Here is a 25,626-nt window from a genome sequence, read left to right as displayed (position 1 = left end):
AAAAAAAAAAAAAAAAAAAAGGCTAAGTCACACCCTTCCATGAGTTGAGTCCTTGTTTCTCCAGGAGGTCTGTGGAGCAGTGGCCTGGCCAGCCTTGGGAAGCCAGTCAGACAACAGGATTGATAGCCAGCCTCTGCACACACCCTGCTGACTTCAAATGTGGAAGAACCAGATCTACCTGTCTACCCAGCCTTTCCCAGTCTTTACTAACTGTTGTCTCCTCCTCAGTGTAATCATGCAGCTTGCTGCCAGCAGCCCCACCTTTGGAATCCAGCCCTGAACACACAGACCTCACCTCAGGGAAGGAAAGGACACTCTCCAGCTGGGAGCCTCTAAGCTCGCTGCTTCTCTACTGGAGTCACAGCAGAAGGAAAACTGCTTCCCAAGCCTGGGCAGGCAGAGAGCATGGCAGAAACCAAATCCTCCAAGGGTCTTCAAAGTGTAGATGTAAAGGCTTTTTCATATTTAGTTTCCTTGCTAGGGAGAATTGAGTTTGTATCTTCAATACTGATAGAGTTAAGGAGGACCACTTTGGGGACTGAGACATAGCTCAGTGGCACAGACCCTTGCCCAGCATGAATCAGGTCCTGAGAGAAGAGAGAGAAAAAGCAAGGGAACAAAGCACGCCCTGCCTTAACCCGTCTCTCTTTCCCAGGTCACATGGTGGTCTCAATCTAGTTCTCTGCCCTATCCTTGTAAGTCAACTGATAAGGTAAGTGCCTGTGCCTCACCTGCCTGTGAGCCCGTCTAGTAAACCTGGCTTCTGGCCTGGTGGACTTTGCAATCCAATGGGGGTCAGGCATAGAGATAACAACCCAAGACGTCTGAGACCAAAAAGAACAGAAGAGAAGCAGAAAAGGATGTGGACAGGGAGCTTTGGCAAATGAAGGGAAAAGAGTAACACAACTCTGTAAGATAAATGTGGTTGTTCTGAGCCAGGTGGTGGTGGTGCACGCCTTTAATACCAGCATTGGGAGGCAGAGGCAGGTGGATTTCTGAGTTCAAGGCCAGCCTGGTCTACAGAGTGAGTTCCAGGACTGCCAGGGCTGTACAGAGAAACCCTGCCTCGAAAAAAAAACAAAAGACAAACAAACAAACAAGCAAACAAACAAACAATGTGGTTTTTCTTCATGACACTGGAAACCACCACCCTCCCCAAAGTGAAGTCTGCTCTGATTAATTCCGGGGGGGCAGAAGGAACATCCATATTCTACAGTGCCATAGGTATTAGGGAGAAACAACTGTTCTAAGGCTAAAGTGATGCAGAGATTCCAGCTAGCTCCCACCCTGTGAAAGAGGACAGGTCTGCCCCCATACCACCCACAAGCCCTGTACTGTCAGACTTCCCTGCTTGGGCTTCCTGACTCAGATTTGATTCTATTTATTCTCGTTTGAATCTTGTCTGCTAACTGTTCTGGCGTAGCATGCACAGTCATCATAGGCCAGGCCCAATGGCGGGCACCAGGTGCAGCTCAGTTCATCCACAGGGATCCCACAGGTAGGTCTGTCTCTCCTCTTACCCACCCATCCCAACTGGAGAGAAGCAGGGGCTGACATTCAAAGTCAGGCTTCCTGATTCCTGGGCCCCTCTGTGACTTGCCAACTGTGCTGCTGGCATCACTGCAATGTAATGATTAATCTGCTTTATCTAAAATTAACTCAAAGTAAACAGATGCCAGCTGAAGTGGGGCAGAGTGTCATCACAAGAGACACATTTAGCAGAAAGAGCAGTGGCAAGCCAGCCTGACTCATACCGACACTCTCCAGGGCTGTAAGGAGCGCTCACAGGACACCAAGCCTTCAGATGTGCCCAGCTCCTGGCAGACCAGTAGAGGACTGAGTTTAAGTATCAGAGAACGAGAAACCTTTGAATCGGAAGTTTGTAATCATGAAAGGGTAGCAAGTCATTGACACAGCTCTGGGGTCACTGGTCAGGAAGCACCAACCCTTGCTGCCTGTCTGTTTGTTTTATCTTCCCTTTCCAAGAATCAGACAGACAAGTTGTAATTGGGCTCATTGTCAGTGGGTTACTGTCTTGTACTCCCAAGACACAGGAGTCATTACATTCTGTGTTTTCTGAAACTTTGAGGGGTTTGAGGAAACAGTGTAAGTGGATAGCTGACTTCCCAAGGTTTGTGATTGCACATATGTGCCACCTCACTTAAAGCTCTTTAGAAACTTTTGGGGGGGAGGTCTCAATAGCTGGCTAGCACTGGTTCATACCTAAGTCACAGCATGTTAGATAGAAGAAACATGCCAACCAGATGTTTATCTCATTAGTGTCTTCACATCACATCAATTTAAATTTCCAACAGCCATACCACAGAAGGCAAGAAGTTCAGGTTGCCAATGATTTCAGTTAATATTATGGAAAGAGACAGTTAATATGATACAATATAGTACAATATAATACCTATAATAGCCAGCTGAGGTGGTCTTTAATCTCAAACTCAGAAGGCAGAGACAGGCAGGTCTCTTGGGAGTTCTTGACTAGCCTGATCTACATCTGGATGGCCAGACCAGCCAAAGGTACATAGTAAGAACCATCTTTAAAAAGAAAAAAAGGTGGGCTGGAGAGATGGCTCAGCAGTTAAGAGTGCTGACTGCTCTTTCAAAAGTCATGAGTTCAAATCCCAACCACCACACAATGGCTCTCAACCATCCATAATGAGATCTGATGCCCTCTCCTGGGGTATCTGAAGACAGCTACAGTGTACTTACATATAATAAATAAATAAATCTTTAAAAAAAAAAAAAAAGAAAAGAAAAAAGGTTATCTTAATGAGTTGGCAACAGTGATGCTGGTCCTCAAACTAAGGGGAGGAGCTTGGAGATCTGGGTTCATTGCTCCTTTTCCACTGGAAACATGTTTGTGGCACAGGCCCTTTAAAATGGCAGAACCAACAGGCTTTATCTCACGTGCAAATAATTTTCACCAGTGGCATCCCAAAACCTAAGTTCCACTTGACCTCCATGAGAAGAATCTCTGGTACCGACGAGAGGGGGCGAGCTGGGGGTATAGCAGGAAGCTGTGTGATTGATGGTAGTCAGTCAACCCCCATAGTGATCAGGACACTGACAGCAGCCAGGTCCTCGGTCTCTGTGGATTGACAGACCATGTGGGATTCAGGTCCAAAGCAAGGGAAATTTTTCCTAAGCAGAAGTTGATGGGACATGTTTGATACCACATTTCTTGCCTGCTAACTACTGGGACACGAATACCTTTGGGGATTATGTTTCCTTCTCTCATCATACAGAGATCCTGCAGTGTGAGGTGATGGAGAGAAATGAAGATAACTGCTGTGGACAAGAGCAAAGTCAAGGACCCACTCCTAACTCTGAAGGATGGTTTAAACAAGTTACAGATGGGAAAACTTATTAGAATTTTTTTTTTTTTTGAGACAGGGTTTCTCTGTGTAGTCCTGGCTGTCCTGGAACTCACTCTGTAGACTAGGCTGGCCTCGAACTCAGAAATCCGCCTGCCTCTGCCTCCCAAGTGCTGGGATTAAAGGCCTGCACCACCACTGCCCGGCAACTTAATAGAATTTAACCATCAAAATAGCAAAAATTCAAACAAATAATACACTGTGTACAAGCGGCTGTGGGGAAGGGGGAGCTCACACTTGTCGATGCTAGAGTAACAATGGTAACTCCCACAGACCACTGCTAGAGCGTGTACAATCCATGTCCCACTAACAGCCTGTGTATTGAAGGCTTGGTCCCCAGGAAGCAGATGCAGGTTAGGAGGAGGGGCCTATGGGAGAGTCTTAGACCATTCTTGATGCCTCTGTGAGTAGACTGTGGGACCCCAGACTTCCCTCTTCCTCTATTTCTTGGTCATGGGGTAAACAGTCCATGCCACTCTGCACCCCTTGCTGTTGCCATCTGAGGTTCCATGAGGACCATGATCCATCAGGTTCCATGAGGACTCAAGTCCATCCCACATTGAACTTCCAGAACAGAACCAGTAACCTTCTTGTTCCAAGTTGGTCTCCCAGGTGTCTTACAGGACAGAAAGCTGATTTAAGAAGAATGAGAAGAATGATTTAGGGGCTGGAGAGATGGCTCAGTGATTTAGAAAACCTGGTGAGGACCCAGGTTCAATTCCCAGCACCCACATGGTGATTCACAACTATCCCTAACTCCAGTTCCAGGGGATCTGATACCCTCTTCTGATGACTGTGGGCACCATCCACACATGTGGTGCAGAGAGAGATACGTGCAGGCAAAATTTTCATACACATAAATCTAAAAGTTTTTTAAAAAGAACAATTTAATTATTACAAAACTAGCTTAAAGTAGTACTCCATGCCTAAATTCTTCCCCATAGATACAGATGCACAAACACAAAATGTCAGACTCAAAAGATAGTCACTACCACTGGTCTCCTGCTGCCACCATAACCACAAACATAAAACAACAGAGTCTTGCAGTTCTGAGGGTCACAAATCCAAAATGCATCTTAGAGGGTTCAAGTCCAAGGCTGGCTCCTCCAACAGGCCCTTGGGACCACCTTCAATGCCTATTTGGTATCTGGCCCCAGACTTCCTGGCTCAGGTCCTCACAACACACCAACCTCTGCTCCCTTTCTGAGTGAGCACTCTGACTAGGCCTGCCCTTCTGCTCCCTTCTAGTAAAGGCCCCTGTGGTTGACTGTATCAGGTCCTCCTGAACAACAGACCACGGGCCATCATCCATCTGCCCATCCTTAGCCACTAAGCCTCCTTCAACTGCAGACTAACACACAAATAAATTCAGGACCTTAGGCTGTGCATATCTTTGGCTCAGTTACAAACAATTAGGAGTGAGTCTCCATCTGTAGTAGACTGATTAAATAAATTAAGATAAATTCCTACAACAGGATATCATTGTTTGCCTAACAATGAGAAAACTCATTATGAATTAAAGAGAAAGGTCTTAAAATGCAACATTCACTGAAAAGAGCAGAGAAATCACAGGTCAGAGGAAGAGATGCAACACAAATAAAAAAAAATAAAAGCAGGTTTTTTTTTTTGTTTTTTTTTTGTTTTTTTTTTTTTTTTTTTTTTGAGACAGGGTTTCTCTGTGTATCCCTGGCTGTCCTGGAGTTCACTCTGTAGACCAAACTGGCCTCAAACTCAGAAATATGCCTGCCTCTGCCTCCCAAGTGCTGGGATTAAAGGTGTGTGCCACCACCACCCGGCCTTTTATTCCTAATATTAAAGAGTGTCAGGTTAGAAGGTCATAGACAGGGACAGAGTGGAGACATATTCAAATGACTTTTCATAATTTTATTTTGTTTTGAACCTTATAATTGTAGTGCTTATCCAAAGGCCTAGAAAACAAGATCTAAAAAGAGGAAAAAGAAAGCCAAAATGGAAAATGGCGCCAGATGGAGAATCCAGGGCAGGAGGAGCCAAGCTGGCAGGCTGGGTCTCCCAAAGCAAAAGCCACAGGTGGTGGCTGGGGCTTCAGCACAATGGGAGCAGTCACTACCAGGCAAGAGGCTAGAGCTCTGATGCTCAGTCCCACACACAACACACACAGACCAAACCAAAACCATACTAGAGCATACTGGATTCCAGTGCCGTGTAACCAATTACCACAAAACAGCAAGCAGTTCACCCTACAAATACTTACCATCAAAGGAGTTCTGTGGAACACGTACCCAAGGAAAATATGGATGAAAACTAGAATGGGCACTTGGTGTAAATACATTTAAGTAGCCTATAAAAATTCACTTAAAAACTTAACAGCATTAGTTAGTGTGGGAAGTATAATGAGACACATCCGCTTTGAGAAGGAAGGCTGGGCAAACATCAGCAACCATGGAGAGCGGCTGTGCTCCCAGGCCCCGCTGGTACAGCATCACCTTGCTGCACAGGTGGTAGCTAGCAAAGGTGCCACGGACCTGGGTAAACTCTGCCATTTGGCAGAGCACTCTACTACCAGGCATGTGCCAGCTAAAATGCACACGTGTAGGGAAAACGGAACCTTCATTCACAGTCAGTGGGATTGCAAACTGGTATAGCCACTCCAGAAATCAGTATGGAGAATTCCCAAAAAGCTAAACATAAATCTACCAAGTGAGCCAGCTATCCCACTCCTTAGTATAAGCCCAGAGGACTCAGCATCCTAGCCCACAGATACTTGCTCAGCCAAGTTCACTGCTGCTTTATTCACAATAGCTGTGTCCTTTCGTAGAGTTTTACTGCTGGGAAGAGATACCATGACCAAGACAACTCTTATGAAGAGCTACACAGAGAAAACCTGTCTTGAAAAAACAAACAATAATATGACATTATTATTATCATCATCAACATCATTGAAGACTAATTCACTCCAAGAGCAACAGTATAACATGGGCCAGTTTTGTTCATCAGAGAATTTGTATAATGCCAAATAAGCAATTCAAGCAGGTCATCACTCACTGACCACATCTGTTAGGTCATTTTACTGCTTTGTCTGCCTTCCACAGTTCTGGACATGGGATCACGTGTTCTACCCTTGAACTATATCACCAATCTATAAGGGCAGTTTTTTTGTTTGTTTGTTTGTTTGGGGTTTTTTGTTTTTGTTTTTGTTTTTTCAAGACAGGGATTTCTCTGTGTAGCCCTGGCTGTCCTGGAACTCACTCTGTAGACCAGGCTGGCCTCGAACTCAGAAATCTGCCTGCCTCTGCCTCCCAAGTGCTGGGATTAATGGCGTGCGCCATCACTGCCTGGCTTATAAGGGCACTTTCTACACTTACAGTATGTGTGGGGGAAGAGGAGGTGACACATGTCACAGCACACACTCGAGGTCAGAGGACAACTTTGGAGAATGGTTTCTCTTCTTCTACCACAGTAGAAGGCACAGTGGCACAGGCCTATAATCCTAGCTCTGGAGAAGCAGAGACAGGAGGATTAGAGATTTAAGATCACCCTTGGCTACATGCAGAGTTTAAGGCCAGCCAGACATCCATGAGTTCCAGTCTCAAAGAAGAAAAGTGTCCCTGTCCCAAGGACGTGTCTCATAGAGGAAACTGATCACAGCATGTCAGAGAAAAAAACACACAAAACAAAACATAGAGAAGAGTACCAAGGAGACAGATCAACTTTGAGACAGGGATTAAGAGACAGAAAGGTTCTAAGAAATGTTGGCATCCATGAGCAGTCTGTTTATTTGTTAACATGTATTTTTATTTTATGTGAATGTTAGGCCTGCAGGTATTTGCCTGCACTCACTATGTGTACAGGAGCCTGTAGAGACCAGAAGAGGGCGCTGTGGAACCTCGTGGAATTAGAGTTAACAAAAGACAGTTGTGAGCCACCCTGTCCATGCTTGGTACTGAACTAGGTACTCTACAAGAGCCATTTCTGCAGCCCCAGGAGAGGTTGTAAATGGGTAAGTGGATAGGCTCCAGGAACATGACAAGGTAGGGTTCTGGTCAAACTGTAAGGGGTCAGGGACAGAAATAAGAGAATGGGCGCCTGGATCTTGAAAAAGGCTTGCCTCATAGTTTCAGGGAAAACTCCCCAAAAGGTCGGCAGTGTCCTAAGGCTCCTGAAGTCTCACACAGCCACATGTACACCCTACCTAGGTTGGGCCTTGTTTACTGAGTGAGTTCTTGCACCTGAATGCACTGACTGAGTCATTCAGGGCTTCCTTGGAAGCCGCTGGAAAGCACGAGCCCCTCCTTGAATCTGGTTGGCTGTTTCGAAGGAGACAAGTCTTAACAGTGTTTCCCTGGCCCAGTGAGGCCAAGGACAACCCAATTAGCAGGAAGCAGACGCTGTCAGGGACTAGCTGGGTTTTTCAACCCCGGAGCCAGCCTCTCTGTCCCTTTCTGTGGCTGACTGGACATCACAGGTCAGGACTACTTTGATTCTCAGTATTTTGATGGGGATTTTTAAATGTAAGGCTGTTTAAACGTGTTGCTTTAAAATTATTTTTGAAAAAGTTTTTAATTTGACTTATACAAGCATTTCCTTCTTAATAAGGTTTGAATTGTAACCTAAATGAAATAATTGGTATTCTTTAGGGACTAAGTATTTAAGGAAAAAAATAACCACACAGATTTGGTAAATGATTCCTGTACTGAAGTAAAAGAATGACTTTTAAATCCCCATTGGTCTCCCAGATGATAAATGAGCAAACACTCCATACTAATGCTAGGGTTTTGTTAGGTTTTCTGACCTGGTGGTCCCTTGATCCAGAGAAGAAGATGAGTTATTTCCTTGATCATACCAGATAAAACAAGACTCTTAAAGCATCCACTTAGGTTAGCCAGGACAGCGGAAAGCTCGAGGTATTTGTAACCAACCTGACATTTATAAGCACCTGACTTAAATGAATTTTGCCCAAGAGAAACTTGAAGTTTACCGGAGCACAGCCCCTCCTGCTATAGAGTAAAACAGCTCTCTCTCTCTTTTTAAAAGTACATTACCCTTGGGGAAATAAAATTAAACAATATCATCCATTCCATAAGTATTTGTTGAAGGCTCCTGGGACAAAAATGATAAAGAAGGCAAGCAGGATCCTGCCCTCTTTAGCCTATTCAACATGGCAGGAAAGTAGAATTTTTTAATTAAGAAAATAATTAAACTGTGATTATTGCTAGGAAAAGCAGGAAGTACAGAGGCAGGAGAAGCATTAGGGAGGAGCACCTGTATGTCAGACATTCTGGGAGGAGTGGATGAGGACGGATATGTAAGCAGGGACTGAAAGGAGATGAGGGTTCCTCCCCACTGGAGCAGGAGGGAGGACTCTCCTGGTGGCTCAAAGGACATCTACTGTGTTGGGAAGAACTGAACAAGCAGAACAGATCTATGATCCAAAGTGTGTTATGTGAGGGCAGCTAGTGGGGGGGAAGGGAGACACTACAGAAATCAGTAGAGCATACAGTCATGGTCATCGTGGTCATACAAGATGATACTGATGCCAGCAGGGAGGGAGGGAGGGAGGGAGGGAAGCACGTCCTGGGTCTACTTTGGCAGACTGGTGACAGTGCTGGTGACAAGGGCATGTGTGAGGGTTGCTGTGGTAACAAGAATCCAAAATGACTCCAACTTCAGGCTGGAGTGAGTAGGAAGATGACAGAGTCAAGTGGACAAGCAGGTTTGGAGAAAGGAGTCACTTCCCTAGTGTAGAATGGCCAGTCCCTTAGTAAATGCAGCATCTGTTTGAGTTTGAGGGTTTTGTTTTGTTTTGTTTGCTTTTTGAGACAGAACCTGCTATATCCTTGGCTGGCCTTGAACTCACCAAGTCATCCAGATGACCCTGGGCATTTGGCCCTCCCTTCCCCATCTGAGTACAGGCCTACGTCACATTCATGGCTTTTGTGGCCTGGCCTACTTCAGGATGAATTTTGTATGTGTATAGGGAAAGAAATTATATATTAGATATAACTACATAAATTTTCTTTGTGTAATATATATTGTATATATGTAGTACACACACACACACACACACACACACACACACACACACACACACACACACGCACAAAATGAAACAGCCTGTGTGTCATTCACCTGACACATATGCAGAGTAATTGACCCAGGGAATGTAGGGAGTAGAAGCTGGAGGGAAGGGCTTATCTTGCTCCATGTGATAAACAAATTCAGTTTTTGCATCTGATAATTATGCACAGGTTATATTTAGATTACTGGTTTCCTCTGGCTTGTCTGTGGTTCTAAAGGTGCCCCAGACTCCCAAGTCCACTGCTGGTATTACATATTAGGGAAGGGGTGGTACTGCTGGAATTAAATGAGTTTTGGTTTTGTTTATTTTGGGACAGGGTCTCACTATCTAACCTGGCCTCCCCATTGCTGGGATCAAAAACATGCACCACAACAACCAGTTTAAATAACTTAAAAAAAAAATACATTCCCCGTGCGATTTTTATATACAGGTTATCTGCCTGATAGTTTACAAAGAAAGTAATTAGAGGTGAATGTGCAAGCCAAGACTCCAAGCCACCCTGAGCAGCCAAGGTCATGTGCTGATTTTATTTGCCCTTTCCCTGGGGGAATCATTTCTTGGCTCATTACCTTGCTATTATCCTGTAGCACAGCAGAAGCCCCCACCATCCTTTGCTTAGTGCCAGAGTTTAAGCCAGCTGTGGGGTCTGAGAGGTTTGTGTTTATTAGATTTTAATGACTCAACTAACAGGGGTCATTACTAAAAGTAATAGGAAGCTAAGACTGTGGAAATTATTGGACTAACAGGTTATTTCTAGTAGTTCCTTAGCATTGCCCTTGGATATACAACTAATTCTTAAAAGTAATTAAGAAGGATCTTTCCTCTTAATCAACTTACTAATGCTACATAAACTACTCCTGTGTTATTGAAACCCCTCAATAGCAGACAGAATAGTATATGCACGGGGCTTCAAATGTGCTCCATAATCCTGGCCTAACAACCTGGTGTTGCTATAACGCTATTAATGCCATGACTGAAATTATTTTTAGTTAGAACTGGTTAGTATCATATCAATAATGCTTCTATTACCTCTGAAAGAATCACCTTTTCCCCCATCTTGGATACAAATACTGACATTGAAAGAGACCTTAGAGATTAGATTGTCCTTTTAATTATTAACTGATCACAGTTTGCGGTTATCCAAAATGGTGTTTATTAGGTTGCAAAAGATTTCCTAAGGTGGTGATTTCTGAGTTATATAAAATTAATGCAAATACATACACTTTAGTATGTGTGAAAGGAATAAATCTCATTGTTGTATGGGCATAAGTAACTTGGTGTGTATGTTCTACTTTAAATCTAATGGGATAGAGAGCAAAAATGCAGTCATGGATATAATAACTGTATTAACCAGGGATGGTAACACATCTTTGGTCCCAGCACTCAGGAAGCAGAGGTACAACTCTGTGAGTTCAAGGCCAACCAAGAGTACATAGTGAGCCTCTGTCTCAGATTTAAAAAGTACTTTTTCATGTGTCTATGTGTATGGTATATATGGGAGTGTGCATAATTGTATGTGTGAGCACACATGCTGTCTGGGTGCACATATGTGCCAATGGATGACCAAAGTTGATGTTGCAAATCCTCTTAGATCATTTTCTCTCTTACTCTCTGAGGCAGAGGCTCTCAATCAAACCCAGAACTTACCCAAACAGCTAGTCACCATGACATGAGGACCCCTGTCACTGCCTTCTCAGGCTGGGATTACAGTCCAGCTGCTATGCTCACCCAGCATTAATGTGGGTTCTGGGGAATGGAATTCAGGTCCTCAGGCTTGCAAGGCAAGCATATTAACTAACAAGATACCCCCAACCCACTTCCCCAGATAACATTTCTTATTCTGCTTTCAAAGCTTTCCTGATCTCGCCCCTGTTCAGTTTTTCAGGTTCACGTTTTCCCTCTGTCCAAACAACTTTGTCTCCTCTTGTTGTTGTCTACATCTTAATCTTTTTTGCTCTGCTCCTGAACCCTCTCTTCCCCAAGTTTAGGGCCTATGTACTAGGGAAATCTAATGGGAATCACCTCTCCTCATTCTTAACCACAATTATTGTGCGAGCCAACTACTTCATGCTTTGTCTTGGAAGCCTGTCTTTCTTTCCTTCCCCACTTTCAGACCATGGGAGCTTTCAGTAGTTCTCCAGTGGGTCTCTGAAATGATGCACTCTTGGCCTGACCCATGAGGCACTGTGCTGTGTGTTTAACCCCCAGTTCCTACAGGGGGCTGCAACACAGTAGGAACCAGAAAAGAGAACAGATAAAAGCTTCCAGCGCTGAAGATTTTGCAGTTTGCAGTGTACACCTTTAAACAGTACTGCATACTTACAGAAATAAAGCTGTCTTTAGAAGTTATTTATTTCAGAGCTAAGGATGCAGCTATGTTGGCAGAGGGCTTGTCAATAAGCTATCAAATCAATACTCCATCTTAAGTACTACATGGGGCTGGGGAAGGCCTATAATATAACCACAGCATTCTGAAGGATCAGAAGTTCAAAGTTATCCTTTGTTACATAGTGAATATGAGAATGAGACCAGCCTGGGATACATGAGATCACACACACACACACACACACACACACACACACACACACACACAGATAATTTCTCTAGGAAAAAATCACACACAGCCTGGCATCAGTTTGGAATGAGACTAAATTCCTAGCATTGTTGTATGTTCATTTCCAGCAGGTTGGATAAAGTGTACAATTCTTTGAGTTTTAAACACAAATAATAGATGTTGCATAAAAATCCTACCAATCCAAGAAACTGTAACTCCCAACCTATAGGCTTTATATTCAGCAAGTTAAAAGAAAGGGAGAAAGCCTTTAAATTTTCTTGTTATTAGGAGGTGAGTGTATGTATGAATTTCCCCTAAGGAACATGGTATTTGGTCTAAGTATTTTATTTTTGAAATTATGCAAAAAAGGACAATTTTTTAGTATCAAACTGAATCTTATCAAGACTTAAGCTCTTTCAAATCTCTAAGTCAAACAGTATATTTGTTTCAAGAACAAAGGAGGCAATAAAGTAGATTGGGTGGGGAGGAGGAAAGGGGAGCTTAGGACAAAGTCCCTAGAAAGGTAGGGAAAAACAACCGACAGACAGGTGAGTTTCAGGACCTCTCAGTTCTAGCAACTATAAAGCACACGTCCTCAGCCATATATCCAACACAACTTTGTAGCCCATGCCTTTAATCCAGAGGCAGGAGGACCTGTGAATTTGAGGCCTGCCTGGTCTATACTGTGAGTGCCAAACTAGCCAGAGACATAGCGAGACTCTGCTTCAATCCAAACAAAATGAGAAAAGTTGTAACCCCAGCACTTTCAGAATGCTGAGACATGAAGATTCTGAGCGACTGGTTGGTTCGGAGGCTGGGTCATGAAGGAGGCTGTAAAACTCAAGGTCAGCCTGGGCTGCAGGAGACAAACAAAACTTAAGAGTATTTAAAAAAAAAAAAAAAATGAAAACCAGAGGTAGTGAGATGACTGCATGCAAACAATTCTTGCAGAAAGTATGAGAGCCAAGTTTGATGCCCAGAACCTACATAAAATATCAAGTGTGGTGGTGTGATTTGCAGTTCCAGCCCTAGAGAGCTGGAGACAGGATCACCCCTGGGGTTCTTTGCCTAGCCTAGTTCACTAGAGCTCTAGGTTAATGAGACACACCTTGTCTTGAAAACCAAGGTGGGAGCCTGAAGACATGGTTCAAGTATCATGAACACTGCTCTTCCAAGGGACCCAGCACCCACATGCCTACTCACAACTTGCTATAATTATAGTTCAAGGGGATTTAGTTCTCTCTTCTGGCCTCTGTACAGGCACAAGGCATGCGAGTGGTGCAGAGACATACATGAAGGCCAAACACCTGTGCACATTAAAATAAAAATTTAAAAACCAAGGTGAATGGCAAGAAATGACACCAGAGCTTGCCCTCTGGGCTCCACACAAACGTGCACACACTTGCGTGTGCACCTGTATGACACTTGCACACATGTACACGCACACATGTACCCGCACGCATAGCCAAGCAACAAAGAACAGGGAAATTTAAAAGACAAACAGGAACGAGAAACGTTTTGTTATATATCTTATGCTGGGCGGAAGCACATGAATTATATATATACCACAGACTTTTGGGGTAAGGTGGAAGAGAGGCAAGAACACATAAATTCAAGGCCCAGGCTCCTTGCAGGTTCACTACTGGAACACTGGAAGCACTATTAACCATTAGTGAGCCCACTACTAATGACGGCATCAGCAGTGCTCTGTGGAATCTGCGGATCATCGAGCCGCGGGTTCGAGACCTGGCCCAGCTGGCTCGGCCTCTGTTCATACCCCAGGCCCTAGCCCGCGGCTTACTGTGGGGCTCCATGGTCAGCTGCTCCCAGGGCCCCTCGGGCCCAGCCCTGGCGGCGCCGCCCTCCTAACGCCTGTCCTCGGCTGGCGTCGCTCGAGTTGCCCTGACAACCGGGTACGGGTGGGCGGGCGCTGCGGACGGCGAGAGGGAGGGACCAAAAAGTGACGTGAAAACGCAGAGCGGCGTACGGGCGGGAGTGGCGCAGGGGCTCGCGACCCGGGAGTGCGGCTGCTTCAGGAGAGCCGCGACCGGAGCTCGGGTAGGCGCTGTCAGCTCTTGTAGGGACCGCGCGAACGTCGGCCGGGCTCGGGAAGCTTCCGCCCAGGCTCTGTGAGGCCTCGGCGGCCGCCGCAGCAGGTAACGGCAGGACAGGCGGCGGGGAGCAGGGAGGCCGCGCACCTGTTGCAGCCCCGCCCGACCAGGCACAGCTGAGGGTGAGGGCGCCCCCAGCTCCGGAAGGAGAACCGGAGCTCCGGGCTGTGATCTTTTGGACCCTGGTGGGTTAAGTCTAGGATGACCTGAGACGCCCGAGTGAGAGTCAGAATAGGGAGGATCCGGCCATTGCACCGCCGTAACCCCAACTAGAGTCAGGGTTACCCCTGCATCTGGCGTCGGCCCGGTTCATCTCCTGATGAACCCGGAGATGCCCGGGCGAGAGTCGCGATAGACCCTGTTCCTGCTGGAGGACCCAGCTTTTGCTTGCCAATACTCTCTCCAGGGTTAGGGTCTATTGCTTCAGGATGTTGCCCCAAGTCATGGCCTGAACCCGGCCTTTGCGCGTGGCAGCTCTTGTCCAGGATGGGTTCCCTGCACCAGGATGTTGCCCCAGGTCACGGCTAGGATGACCCTAAGACTCCGGATTTGGGTGCCCTCAGCTCCTCCTGGAGGACTCGTCCTTTCCGTCACATGTTTCAGTGAGGGGTGTTCGACTCCGTTGGCCTAGGTGAGAGCGTAATGCTGCTCCTGCCTCTGTAGTAGGCCAAGTCTGTCTCCTGAAACTCTGGGCATTTGCACCTCTAGTCCTGCTCTGTCATCCTTGCTGTCCACCTATCATATTTCAGGCTGTGGGCCCCGCGTGGGATCTTGGACATTGGTTTAGTTTGGTGTGTGTGTGCGTTATAATACCCCTGTTTTCCTGGGATTTTTTTGGGGGGTGGGGTGGGAAGTGGTGCGGAGTGGGAGGTCACTGAGTCAGCCAGATTGTGTAGGCTGACCCTGACCCAAAGACCCTGATCCAGGTTTTCCTTTAAGAAAGGTGTGAGGGGGAAACAAACCACTAGGGATTTTTATCTGGAATGTTGTAGAATTTTCAAACCAACACAAAGAGTGCCATGGGTTAAGGAGAAAAGGGGGGAAAAAAACGGAAGGAAGGAAGAAAAATGGAGAAGAGATAAGGAAGGGAATGAGAAAGCGCAGAGGGACAGGGGAAAATTGTAGGATTGATTTACCGTTCAGGGCTGGAGATTAAAGCCTCTCCATCAATCCCTACTGCTGCCATGGACAGGACTAGAGAAAAATGGAAGACCCAGCCAGCTCTGTTGGGGTCATATAAGTGATTACTCATCTTTGCCTGTAGAGAGATTTCTACTGCATGGCTGTCAAGGACTCAGGGGAGAATTACTTGCCCAAGGGAATCATTCAAAGCTTAGTTGGATCCAAGAAGCATCTATTCTATGATGGAAATGGACATTTATTATATTCTGCCAAATTAGGCTTCCCTCTCTATGAGGGTGATTGTCAAAGCCAGGAGGCTTAGGAATGGGTGTGGACAAGCACTGTGATTTATGCCGAGCTCAAACTTCCTAGGCTAAAGTACCAAGCAGAGAAATTCAGGTTGGAAGTAAATATATCATGAGACTTTTCCCGTAATGTTCCTGGAACTTAGAGGAGGAGGAGACAGTAAGATTCTGGGTGCTTGTGTACACAGTATTTCCCAAACACTGGTTCTCATACACAAAATCACAATGAAGCTTTCCCATTCAAGAAGACATGGTTATAATGGAACAGCAAATGTCATAAACAAACCTGGCAATACACAGACAGACAGACACACACACACACACACACACACATATGAGATAAAGTTAAACTGTCTAAAAAACAGTAGCCTAGATACTGAGGGGAGGGGTCCTTTTTTTCTTAAATAAAAGTGGAGATCTCCATGCCAAGGTAAAGACTAAATGTGGTGATTGTGTGGATTTCAGGATTGGAAAAGTAGAAATAGGAATTACTGATGGAATAACCTTGTAATGGTTTAGAAGAGACCTAATCCTAGAAGTGGGTGTTGAGGAAGTCTCAGTGCATAAAGGCAGTTAACTGTGAAACCAAGATCTTCAGGGGATGGTGAGCCTTTGAAAGAAACAACTGACTAGAGGTGGGAGTGGGGAGGGGAAATGTCCAAGGGAGGGACTGTGTTCATCATAACATTTCCCCTCTAGCACCTAGCACAGTGTACTTACTCAGTGGATGGGAACTTCCGTGTAGGGATGTGTTTTACCCTCAGAAGACCGTTAATGGGCTAGGGTTTGGAAATGAAGGATAAGATTGTATTGTCACTTTGGGTTCTTTCTGCTCTTATGTCTATTTCCTTTGGCTGTCATGTTCAGTAAGTTATTGGTGGCCGAAGGAAAAACAAAGAGGCACCCAGTAGGGGGTTTTGCTTTGTTTTAAGTTTCCAAGTTTCTTTGTGCACAGAGCTGTGACATCATTTCTTAGTTGAGGTGTAACTCCAGGTAGTAAACCAAAGGACGCAGCCTTAGCAGGGAGTAACAAGGTAGCCAGGAAGACATAAAAAGCGCAGCCTTTCTTTTTCTTAGATCTCTGGCCAGTCTCAGAATGAAAACTAAAGACAACTCAGTTAGAGGGTAACTTTATTTAGCGCAAATAGGGCAGCCAGGATTACATCACTTGAGCATGTGGGTTCTGTCTCTTGTCCCCACTCTCATAACTGGGAGAACCAGTGTACTTTTTGTTTTTAACTCTCTGCTACTTTCTGAATTCAGTAAGGGGCTCAGTCAAAGGTAGAATACAACCTTGTTTCCATGTCTGCTTTTCTGTTTTCCCCAAACCTGTTGCAAACTATACTCAGACCACTGGACTCCCCTGAATGTGGGCCTCTCTGCTCTTTTCCTCATCCATGGTGTGATGTAATGGGGCTGCAGTATCTGACTGCTTCTCCTCCCTCCCCAGCACGTCTTCCAGGAGAAGCCTCATGCCCACTCAAAGAACTCTCCCACTAGAGGGACTCTAAATGGAGCACTTAGCTAAAGCTACACTTTTCTTATAATAGTTATCTCTCATTTTGTTTTTGGATCTTGAGCCTCTGATCAAGCTTTTGTTTTCTGTCATATAAACCCATTCCTTTAATAAGGGGTGGGCTGTGGCTTGGATGGGACGGTAACAGAGAGGATAGCTTCCAGTCTTTACATTAGTCTTTATTTCTTGGCACACCTCTTTGGGAAAGCCGGGAGCTGCTGTTGGCTCATTTAGACTTTAGTGAGAATCAGAATAAATTATGTGTAGTTGTGGGGACTGGAGATATAACTCAGTTGGTAGACTACTTAGCCTGCACTAAGGCCTGGGTTTGGTTCCCAGCAAGTATAAACTGAATTCAGTGTCCCACCATGGTAACTCCAGCACTGGTGAGGTAGAGGAAGAGGACTAGAAATTGAAAACCATTCTTGGTGACATAGTGAGTTCAAGGTCAGCCTAGGCTACGAGGTCCTGTTTCAAGTAATAATAATAATAATAATAATAATAATAATAATAATAGTAGTAATAATAATAATAATGTGTTAGTAGATACGGATACTGATACCTTCCATGTTGCAAAACACCCGTTAGTTGTGGAGTTTTAAGTGGAAAGGGAAATGTTGGCATAGGGCAAACACTTATTGAACAGTAGGGCTGGCGAGATGGCTCAGCGGGTAAGAACACTGCTCTTCCGAAGGTCCTCAGTTCAGATCCCAGCAACCACATGGTGGCTCACAACCATCCGTGATGAGATCTGACACCCTCTTCTGGTGCATCTGAAGACAGTTACAGTGCATTAGGCCGGAGCAAGCAGAGATCCAGAGTTCAATTCCCAGCAGCCACATGATGGCTCATGGCCATCTGTACAGTTACAGTGTACTCATGCACATAAAATAAATAAATAAATCTTTAAAAAATGTATTATGAACAGTAACAATGTGCTACCCTAATGTAGGGTACATTATTGTGTACGCTAATGTGTTACCCCAGTGTCCTTGATTCATAGAGTCTAGGAAATGGGTGAGTGTGAGGGCAAGAGGGCTTCATCATCAAAAGATTACTTGGGCAACGGGACAAAAGGCAACAAAAAGCAAATGTGGGCAGTAATTGATGCTGGCTGAATATGTTCAGCCACATACATAGACAAAATGGACTTGAAGCTAGAGGTGCTAGGGCGAGATTATAGAGAGCCTAGGGACTGAGCCTTTCTGTAAAGGGAATAAAAAATTGGGTCAGTGATGTGATCATCTTTCCATTCAGAAAGGATCAGAGATTAGTGAAAAGTCAAAATTAGAGACAGAAAACCAAAATGGGAGGGGCTTTTGGTTTTGTTTAAGGTATAAAGACAAGATCACTAAGAGTGGGTGCCAGTAGTTGTGGAGCCAGTGTCCTTCTGAAAACCTCAGGAACATGACCCCATTGTGTCAGTGGAAGCATTCTGTAGTTGAGAAAGTGCATATGCTAAGTATTTGACATGTTGCCCCATGAGGGCAGTTAGAACCATACCTTTCAAATACATAAACAAGACTTGCAAACAGGCTTGTACCTGTTTTACTTCAAAAACATCATTTTATTTACACTAATTATATGTGTGTATTTGTGTTTGCATGTATGTATGTATGTAATGCATCATAACACAGCATGCATTTATGGAGGTCAGAGGACAGCTTTCAGCATTCTGTTCTCAGGTAATAAGGCTTGGCCAAAAGTATCTTTCCCCACCCCCATCTGAACATCTCCCATGAGGTCAAGTATTTCTTTTTTTTTTTTTAAAGATTTATTTTTTATTTTTTTATGTGTATGAGTACATTGTAGCTGTATGGATGGCCGTGAGTTATTATGTGTGTGGCTGCTGGGAATTGAACTCAGGACCTCTGCCAGCCCCGCTCGCTCCAGTGTAATTCACTGTAGCTGTCTTCAGACGCACCAGAAGAGGGCGTCTGATCTCATTATGGGTGGTTGTGGGCCACCATGTGGTTGCTGGGATTCGAACTCAGGACCTTTGGAAGAACAGTCAGTGCTCTTACCCGCTGAGCCATCTCACCAGCCCCCAAGTATTTCTTCAACCTGTGCTGATACCACAGAAACTTTTTTTTTTTTTTTTTGAGACAGGGTCTCACTATGTAGTTCTGGCTCTCCTAGACCAGGCTGGCCTCAGACTCACAAAGATCTGCCTGCCTCTGCCTCCTGAGTGCTGGAAGTCAAGGCATGGGCCACAGCACTCAGCCAACCCCCTCCCTATTCATTAAGGGAATTGGAACGTGGAGTGCTTGTATGACTCAGCAGGTACCATACACTTATCCAGGATCAAGCTGGGGCCAGACTGCCTCACTTCAAACACCCGCTGAATTGCAGTTAAGATGCTAAAAGCTGGATAAATTAACCAAACCTCTGAAGGCTTAAATTTCCTCATTTGAAAAAAATGGAACTAATAAAGTAAACCCTCACGGGGTTCTTAAGGGTTTAAACGAAAATAATCCATATAAAGTGCTTAAGTGCTTATCAGCATCTGGCATAAAGTAAGCATGCTGTGAGCGCTAATCAGCAGAATTATCATCGTCATCATTGTTAGTCCAACTTCAGGGGTGTGTGGAACCATGCCCTCAGACTGTGGTCTGCAGACAGGTGCTGGCTCCAGCCCTTCTGTCAAGGTTACAGTGGGAGAGGGAGTTGAGTTCATTTACACTCTGGAGCTAGCTTCTTAGCTTGCCATACATCAGCACTTTGCATAAAGTTGCCATGGAGTATTGAACCCATGATCATATGCTCTAAAAAACAGATGGCCTTTTATCCTGAAAGCTGCTAGCACTCGTTTGCAATCTTCACTCCTTTTCTTTGGTAACTTGTAAGTATATTGCTGTCTCTTCAGCAGATCCTTACTGAGCACACTGCCCACGCACAGCCCTGTATCTGTCTTCTAGGAGCTGCAAAGATAACTCTGGAACTACCTCTAAGCTAGAGCGAGAGGGAGATGGGTAAGTGTGGGAGGTGGCACGTTTGGAGCACACAGTGTTTGTAGGGGTTTTATAGCCTGATCACATGGGCTCCTGCTTCTACAACATACTCCCTGTTACTTCTCCAACATCATGTGCCATCACAGGGGTCAGTGTTCCTGGTTTTTTTATTTGTTTGTTTTTGGTTTTTGAAACAGGGCTTCTCTTTGTAGCCCTGGCTGTCCTGGAACTCACTCTGTAGACCAGGCTGGCCTCGAACTCAGAAATCCACCTGCCTCTGCCTCCCAAGTGTTGGGATAAAGGAATGTGACACCACCGCCCGGCCAGTGTTCCTGTTTTTAAAGCGGTGTTTGCATCTCGTAGAAATATGCAACATCTGAATGAGAAAATAACTTTTAAAGATTAAGAACCTATCTTCTTGTAACTGAAAGTGGGAGTCACGAAAAATGTGGCAACAGATTAATTCAAAATCTAACTGGAAATGAATCTATGTGTTTCTGGCATCGCTTTTCTTTGTTGTATTGTGCAGCTTCATGGCAGCCTTGGTCCTGAGCATACAACATACACACTTCATTTTGTGCCGACAAGCTCTGCCTGAAACACTGGAGCTCAGATTCCAAACCACAGTGTGCTACTGTGGCAGGTGCTCTGTTTGGTGTCTGTGTGTAGTGTATGTGTAGAGGTGTCTGTGCACGTGGGTGTGTGAGTGGAGAGGCCAGAGGTCATTGTCAAGTGTTTCCCTAGGTGGCTTTACTTTATATTCGGGGACAGGGTTTCTCATTGCACCTGGGGCTCACTAACTTTGCCCAAATTGGTCAGCAAACTCGTAGGATCCACCTGTCTCTGCTCCTCTTCCAGGAATGAGAATACAGATATGCACCTCCACACTCAGCTTTTCATGGATGCTAGGGATCGAACCCATGTCCTCAGACTTGAGCAACGGGTTCCTTTTTTTTTTTTAAAGATTTATTTTTATTTTACATTTATGAACTATGATATCCGTGTATATGAGCGTTTGCCTGCATGCTCCAGCTCCGGCGTAATTCACTGTAGCTGTCTTCAGATGCACCAGAAGAGGGCGTCAGATCTTATTACGGGTGGTTGTGAGGCACCATGTGGTTGCTGGGATCCAAACTCAGGACTTTTGGAAGAACAGTCAGTGCTCTTACCCGCTGAGCCATCTCACCAGCCCCGAGCAACAGATTCTTTATCAACTGAGCCAACTCCACAGTGCCTAATATCTAGTGTTCTTATTGTGCATCCAGAGATTTCCGCTATTATGAAAACGGTGCTTTAGTTACAGAGAACAAAGAGTGATTACTTTGTACCATATTTCCTTAGGATGCCTCAAATTACTGTATCTTTTAGATTCTGATGTTTTAGAATCCTTGGTTTTTTAAAACTGCTGTTTGTATTGCTCACTTAAATGTCAAGGGGGAAATTATATAAAATTTGGCCTAGGACAGAATTTTCTAATAGTGAAGACTCCCTAAACATACTTCTGCCACTTATACTATAAATTTGTACAAAGAGACTGACATTCTCAACAATTAATGATTCTAAAATCAAAATGTTAGTTAACCTTAAAAAACACTGAAGAGGCTTCCTGTCCAGCAGTATATCTAGATAATATTTTGTTCTTTGTGCAAAAATAAGCTAATCTCATTAGTATGTAAATGGTGATACTATACATATGCCAAAGAATTATTTTAAAAGTGAATTTTGGGGGGCTGGAGAGATGGTTCAGTGGTTAACAGCACTGGCTGTTCTTCCAGAGGCCCTGGATTCAATTCCCAGGACCTATGTGGCAGCTCACAACCATCTGTAACTGTAGTCCTATGGGATTCAGTGCTCTCTTGCGGTATTCAAATACACATACAGATAAAACACTTGTATACATTCATTCATACATACATTTTTTTAAAGTGGATTTTTTTATGATTTATGATCAGTAAATGTTTGATTTGTATATTGATTTTATGCACCTGCATACCCAGAGCTACAACAAAGTTTCTGAGGTTATAAAGGGTTGTTGGACAGAAAACACTAAGAAGCCTTGTAGATTTGTCTAATCATTTGCTCTTATGTGCAAACACATGAGTCATGAATGATTTACTGCTGTATAAATCTTGAAGGAACATCAGAAAGATCAAAATCCTTGAGAGCTTTTACAAAAATGAGTACATTTTGCAAATTGGCTACATATAAAATTGAGCATCATGTAAAAGAATAACTTAAAAGAGGTAAGAAGCCAAGCATTGTTGGTGCATGCCTTTAATCCCAGCATTTGGGAGGCAAAGGCAGGCAGATTTCTGAGTTCAAGGCCAGCCTGGTCTACAAAGTGAGTTCTAGGACAGCCAGGGCTACACAGAAAAACCTTGTCTCGAAAAACAAAACAAACAAAAAAAGACATAAAAAAAGAAAAAGAGGTAAGATATTTTATACGTGTTCTGTGTGCCCAATGTTGGGACCAACTGATTTGTCAGACTTACTAGAAAATAATGTTAAAGGTTTTTGTTAAGAAATGTTCCTTAGCAGGGCTGGAGAAGTGGGTCAGTGGTTAAGAACATTTGCTGCTCTTCCACAGAACTCAGGTTCAATCCCCAGCATCCATGTGTTAGCTCACAGCCATCCATAATTCCAGTAACATGGGATCCAACTCCCTCCAAAGCACAAGGCATACACATGGTGGACAAACATGTAGGCGACCAAACATCTATAAATATAAAATAAATATTAAAAACATTAAAAAAGAGATAGATGTTCCTTAACTGGTGCTAACTCTTAGGGTTTCGTTGTTATAAGAGTTGGGTTTACTGGTTTCTCCTGTGTGTGCAGGTGTTGTGCCATGTGCCTTAACCTTCCCTCTTCCTGGTTTGCCCTGAGCTCGATCTCATGGGCAACTTTAAAAACCCAAAGTCAGGTGAGGGAAAGATAGACAGTGTTGAAGAAACTCGGGTACTGTCAAAGACAAGAGGAAAATGTAAGGAAAGGCAGAAAATGTTTAAAGTTGACCAAGAAACGTCAAGCTGTCCCACATGTGTGAACAGCTTTTGTACCACAGAGTGTCAGGCCATTTGTGTTCTGCCCCCTCTTATTGTTGAAGTCACCCACCGCCCAGATTTGCCTGTCTCTCCTGCATGGACCAGCTTTCCTTCTTTTAGTTGCTTGGCAATAAGATGAAGGGTTTCATGGACGAAGAATTTCCATTTCAACACCCTCTGCGCCTTGGCTGGACTGGAGCCCCGGGAAAGAAACCAGCCTGCCCATTCGCACGGTCCCAGTGTGGCCACCATGCAGGCACACAGCAGCCAAGTGTTGGCTGAATGAGTGAGGAAACCTGAAAATGCAGACACTGAGGATGAGAAGACTGGCTGGGTTGTGACTGCTGCCTATGGTACAGTGTGCCAGATGTTTTAAAGGCATAAAGTTCCCGAAGGTCGTAACATGGATCATCTATTCCGTTACAGTTTGTACTCGGGGTTCAGGATCATAGTGATTAGCATGAAGCAAAGCTCCAGCAATAGTCTAAGTGAAGACTGTGGTTAGGTGGGTAACTCCTCTGTGTATGAGGCTCTGGCCTCTCCGCTGTCAGCCACAGAGGCCTGTGAGGTGCTGGAGCAAGTTTAATGCCTGCTGGGCTCTGAATCTCAGGGCAGCCCTCTCATTTCTAACAGTAATTCCTGAAGGGACCAAGAACAGCCCAACTCAGTAGGCACTGGATTGATGAAATATAAGTGCAGGTACAGTTTAAACTGTATTGAGTTTATGAACTCGCCCACTTGCCCACTCCCCCCTCCTAAGCAAGGGTATATAACATGCCATTGTCAAAGAGGAAAAAAGTGTCACCATGACTTCCTAAGAGGTGATTAGACATTATTCAACAGTATCAAGAGATTTGGAACTCTGAACTGTGATGTGGCAAAAACCAGCTGTGCAGGAAGGATGTAGGATAGCCAGCAATGGAGGCAGAAGTCAGGGGTCAGGTACGGTGGTTACAGATCCCATGCATGATGGCCTAAGGAAATTTGAGAAATCTGAGGAATTTGTTAAGGACTTGTGGACTTTTATGTGGGGGAGCTTGATAAAAATTTCTCTTTGGTGTTAGCATCGTTCATCCAGTCTTTGGACAATTACTGAATGTCTCACGTGTGCCAGGCCCTGTTGCAAATGCAGTGAGAGCCAGATCCCTGCTTCATGGAGCTTGCTGTCTGGTGGAGGGGATGTATGGATGGTGAAAGGTGGTGTGGGGTGGACAGAAGACAGCCAGGGAATCCTTTCCTGAGCCTACATTTGGCAAACCTTTGTAAAATAAAGGAGTCAAGCATTGGCTGTCAGGTGAATGTTTCAGCACAGAAGAGCAAGAACAGAGCCAGAGGCTCAGTAAAGGCGCCTATGGCTGAGGAAGAATGAGACAACTGTGGGAGATAGGCAGAGTGGCACCAGGTCTCTGTCAAACACTCCTGTTAGGAGTCACCACCATTGTTTCTGGTGCCAACTTCAATAGTCTCGGGTCCTTGTAGTTTTCCTTATCTCCCTGACTATACACAGAAAGGTTTAGTCTGAGCCCACCAGTCTAGCCTGGGATTATCTGAACTCAAGGTACATTGTTACAGCTGCAGGGTCCCTTTTCCTTTTGCTGTACAAAGTTGATATTCATGACTTTCAGGAATCAGGCACCTGATGGTAGCTTGTAAGACCTTTTGAGGTGTTTTGTAGACTACTCCACTCCCCAAATCTGCTGGTGTCTGCTGACCCTTTGTAAGTTAAGGTCAAAAAGACTATTTATAGAAGCAGTTGAGCTCAATGGGGAAAAGCATAATTACTCACTGCCCACATCTTTTGAAAGGTCAAGCAGAGGATTGAGATTAAAAAAAAAAAATCAAGGGGCCAGTGTAGATGTGTGGTGGAGTGCTTGTGTGGTATACATAAAGCCTCTGGCTTTATTCCATTGGCATGAGAGACATATTCAATAATTTCAGATATTCTGGTCTGAGCAACTGAAGGAATTAAATGAGATACAGCCAGGTGTATGACTTTGAGGTCATGTTAGGAGCCGAGTTTCAGACATTCAAAGTTTGAAGTGCTCATTCAGTATCCAAGGGGCAGATAAGAGAAGATGGTTGACCACATTGGACTGGCACACAAGAGGCAGGGCATAAGGGCACAGAAATGGGAGGCAAGGGGAAACCACCACCCTATTATCCATGGAAAGGGCAGAGGTCCAGGGACTGTGTCAGGAAAGACCCAAACACAGAAAAATACACATGAGGAACCAGAATGTTGAAACAAAGTAACCCAGGAGAAAGAAACAGACTGGCTCTCAGACTTCTCCTTGGTTTTTCTGTGAACTGTATTTCTAGAATTATCCAAGCAGACCTCATACATATAAATGACCCAAGCATGGCTTTTGCTCTCAACTTCTGACTCTTGTTTAATAAGCTGTTACATACAAATGTTTGGTTTTTTGATGATGTTGTTGTTGTTTTGTGGATACCCAACTACAGGTTGTTACAGATCCACTTCAAAGGATAGCCCAGAAAAACTGCAGTTTAAGGTGTATACTTGGGGTCACTTTAAAAAGGAGTCTTTCAGATTCAGATTTCTTTTTTTTTTTTTTTTT

General features: G+C 44.5%; 2 protein-coding genes and 1 long non-coding RNA gene across 7 annotated transcripts in view; 2 read left to right on the top strand and 1 right to left on the bottom strand.

The window, feature by feature from the left end:
* The window catches only part of LOC116103124, a 14,457-nt gene extending 14,073 nt beyond the window's left edge, over positions 1–384 (top strand). Inside the window, exon 5 of the long non-coding RNA XR_004123398.1 lies at positions 229–384. This is a non-coding gene — a long non-coding RNA (uncharacterized LOC116103124). The remainder of the gene's footprint in view (positions 1–228) is intronic.
* The window catches only part of Fank1 (fibronectin type III and ankyrin repeat domains 1), a 110,247-nt gene extending 96,338 nt beyond the window's left edge, over positions 1–13,909 (bottom strand). The window contains exon 1 of one of the 3 annotated variants that reach the window (XM_031388620.1): positions 13,800–13,909. In XM_031388620.1, coding sequence (XP_031244480.1) covers positions 13,800–13,812 — 13 coding nt within the window. In that variant the 5' untranslated portion in view covers positions 13,813–13,909. The remainder of the gene's footprint in view (positions 1–13,799) is intronic. The other 2 variants (XM_031388621.1, XM_031388622.1) reach the window with 2 other exon arrangements.
* The window catches only part of Dhx32 (DEAH-box helicase 32 (putative)), a 59,778-nt gene continuing 41,859 nt past the window's right edge, over positions 7,708–25,626 (top strand). The window contains exon 1 of one of the 3 annotated variants that reach the window (XM_031388618.1): positions 7,708–7,830. The gene's annotated coding sequence lies outside the window, so the exon portion shown is untranslated. Of the gene's footprint in view, positions 7,831–13,958; positions 14,232–25,626 lie in introns of those variants that run through there. The other 2 variants (XM_031388617.1, XM_031388619.1) reach the window with 2 other exon arrangements.

This window comes from Mastomys coucha, unplaced genomic scaffold (assembly GCF_008632895.1).
Source record: "Mastomys coucha isolate ucsf_1 unplaced genomic scaffold, UCSF_Mcou_1 pScaffold21, whole genome shotgun sequence".
NCBI lineage: Eukaryota > Metazoa > Chordata > Mammalia > Rodentia > Muridae > Mastomys > Mastomys coucha.
Note: the sequence above shows the minus strand (reverse complement) of the source record. Positions and strands in the feature narration are given on the sequence as shown.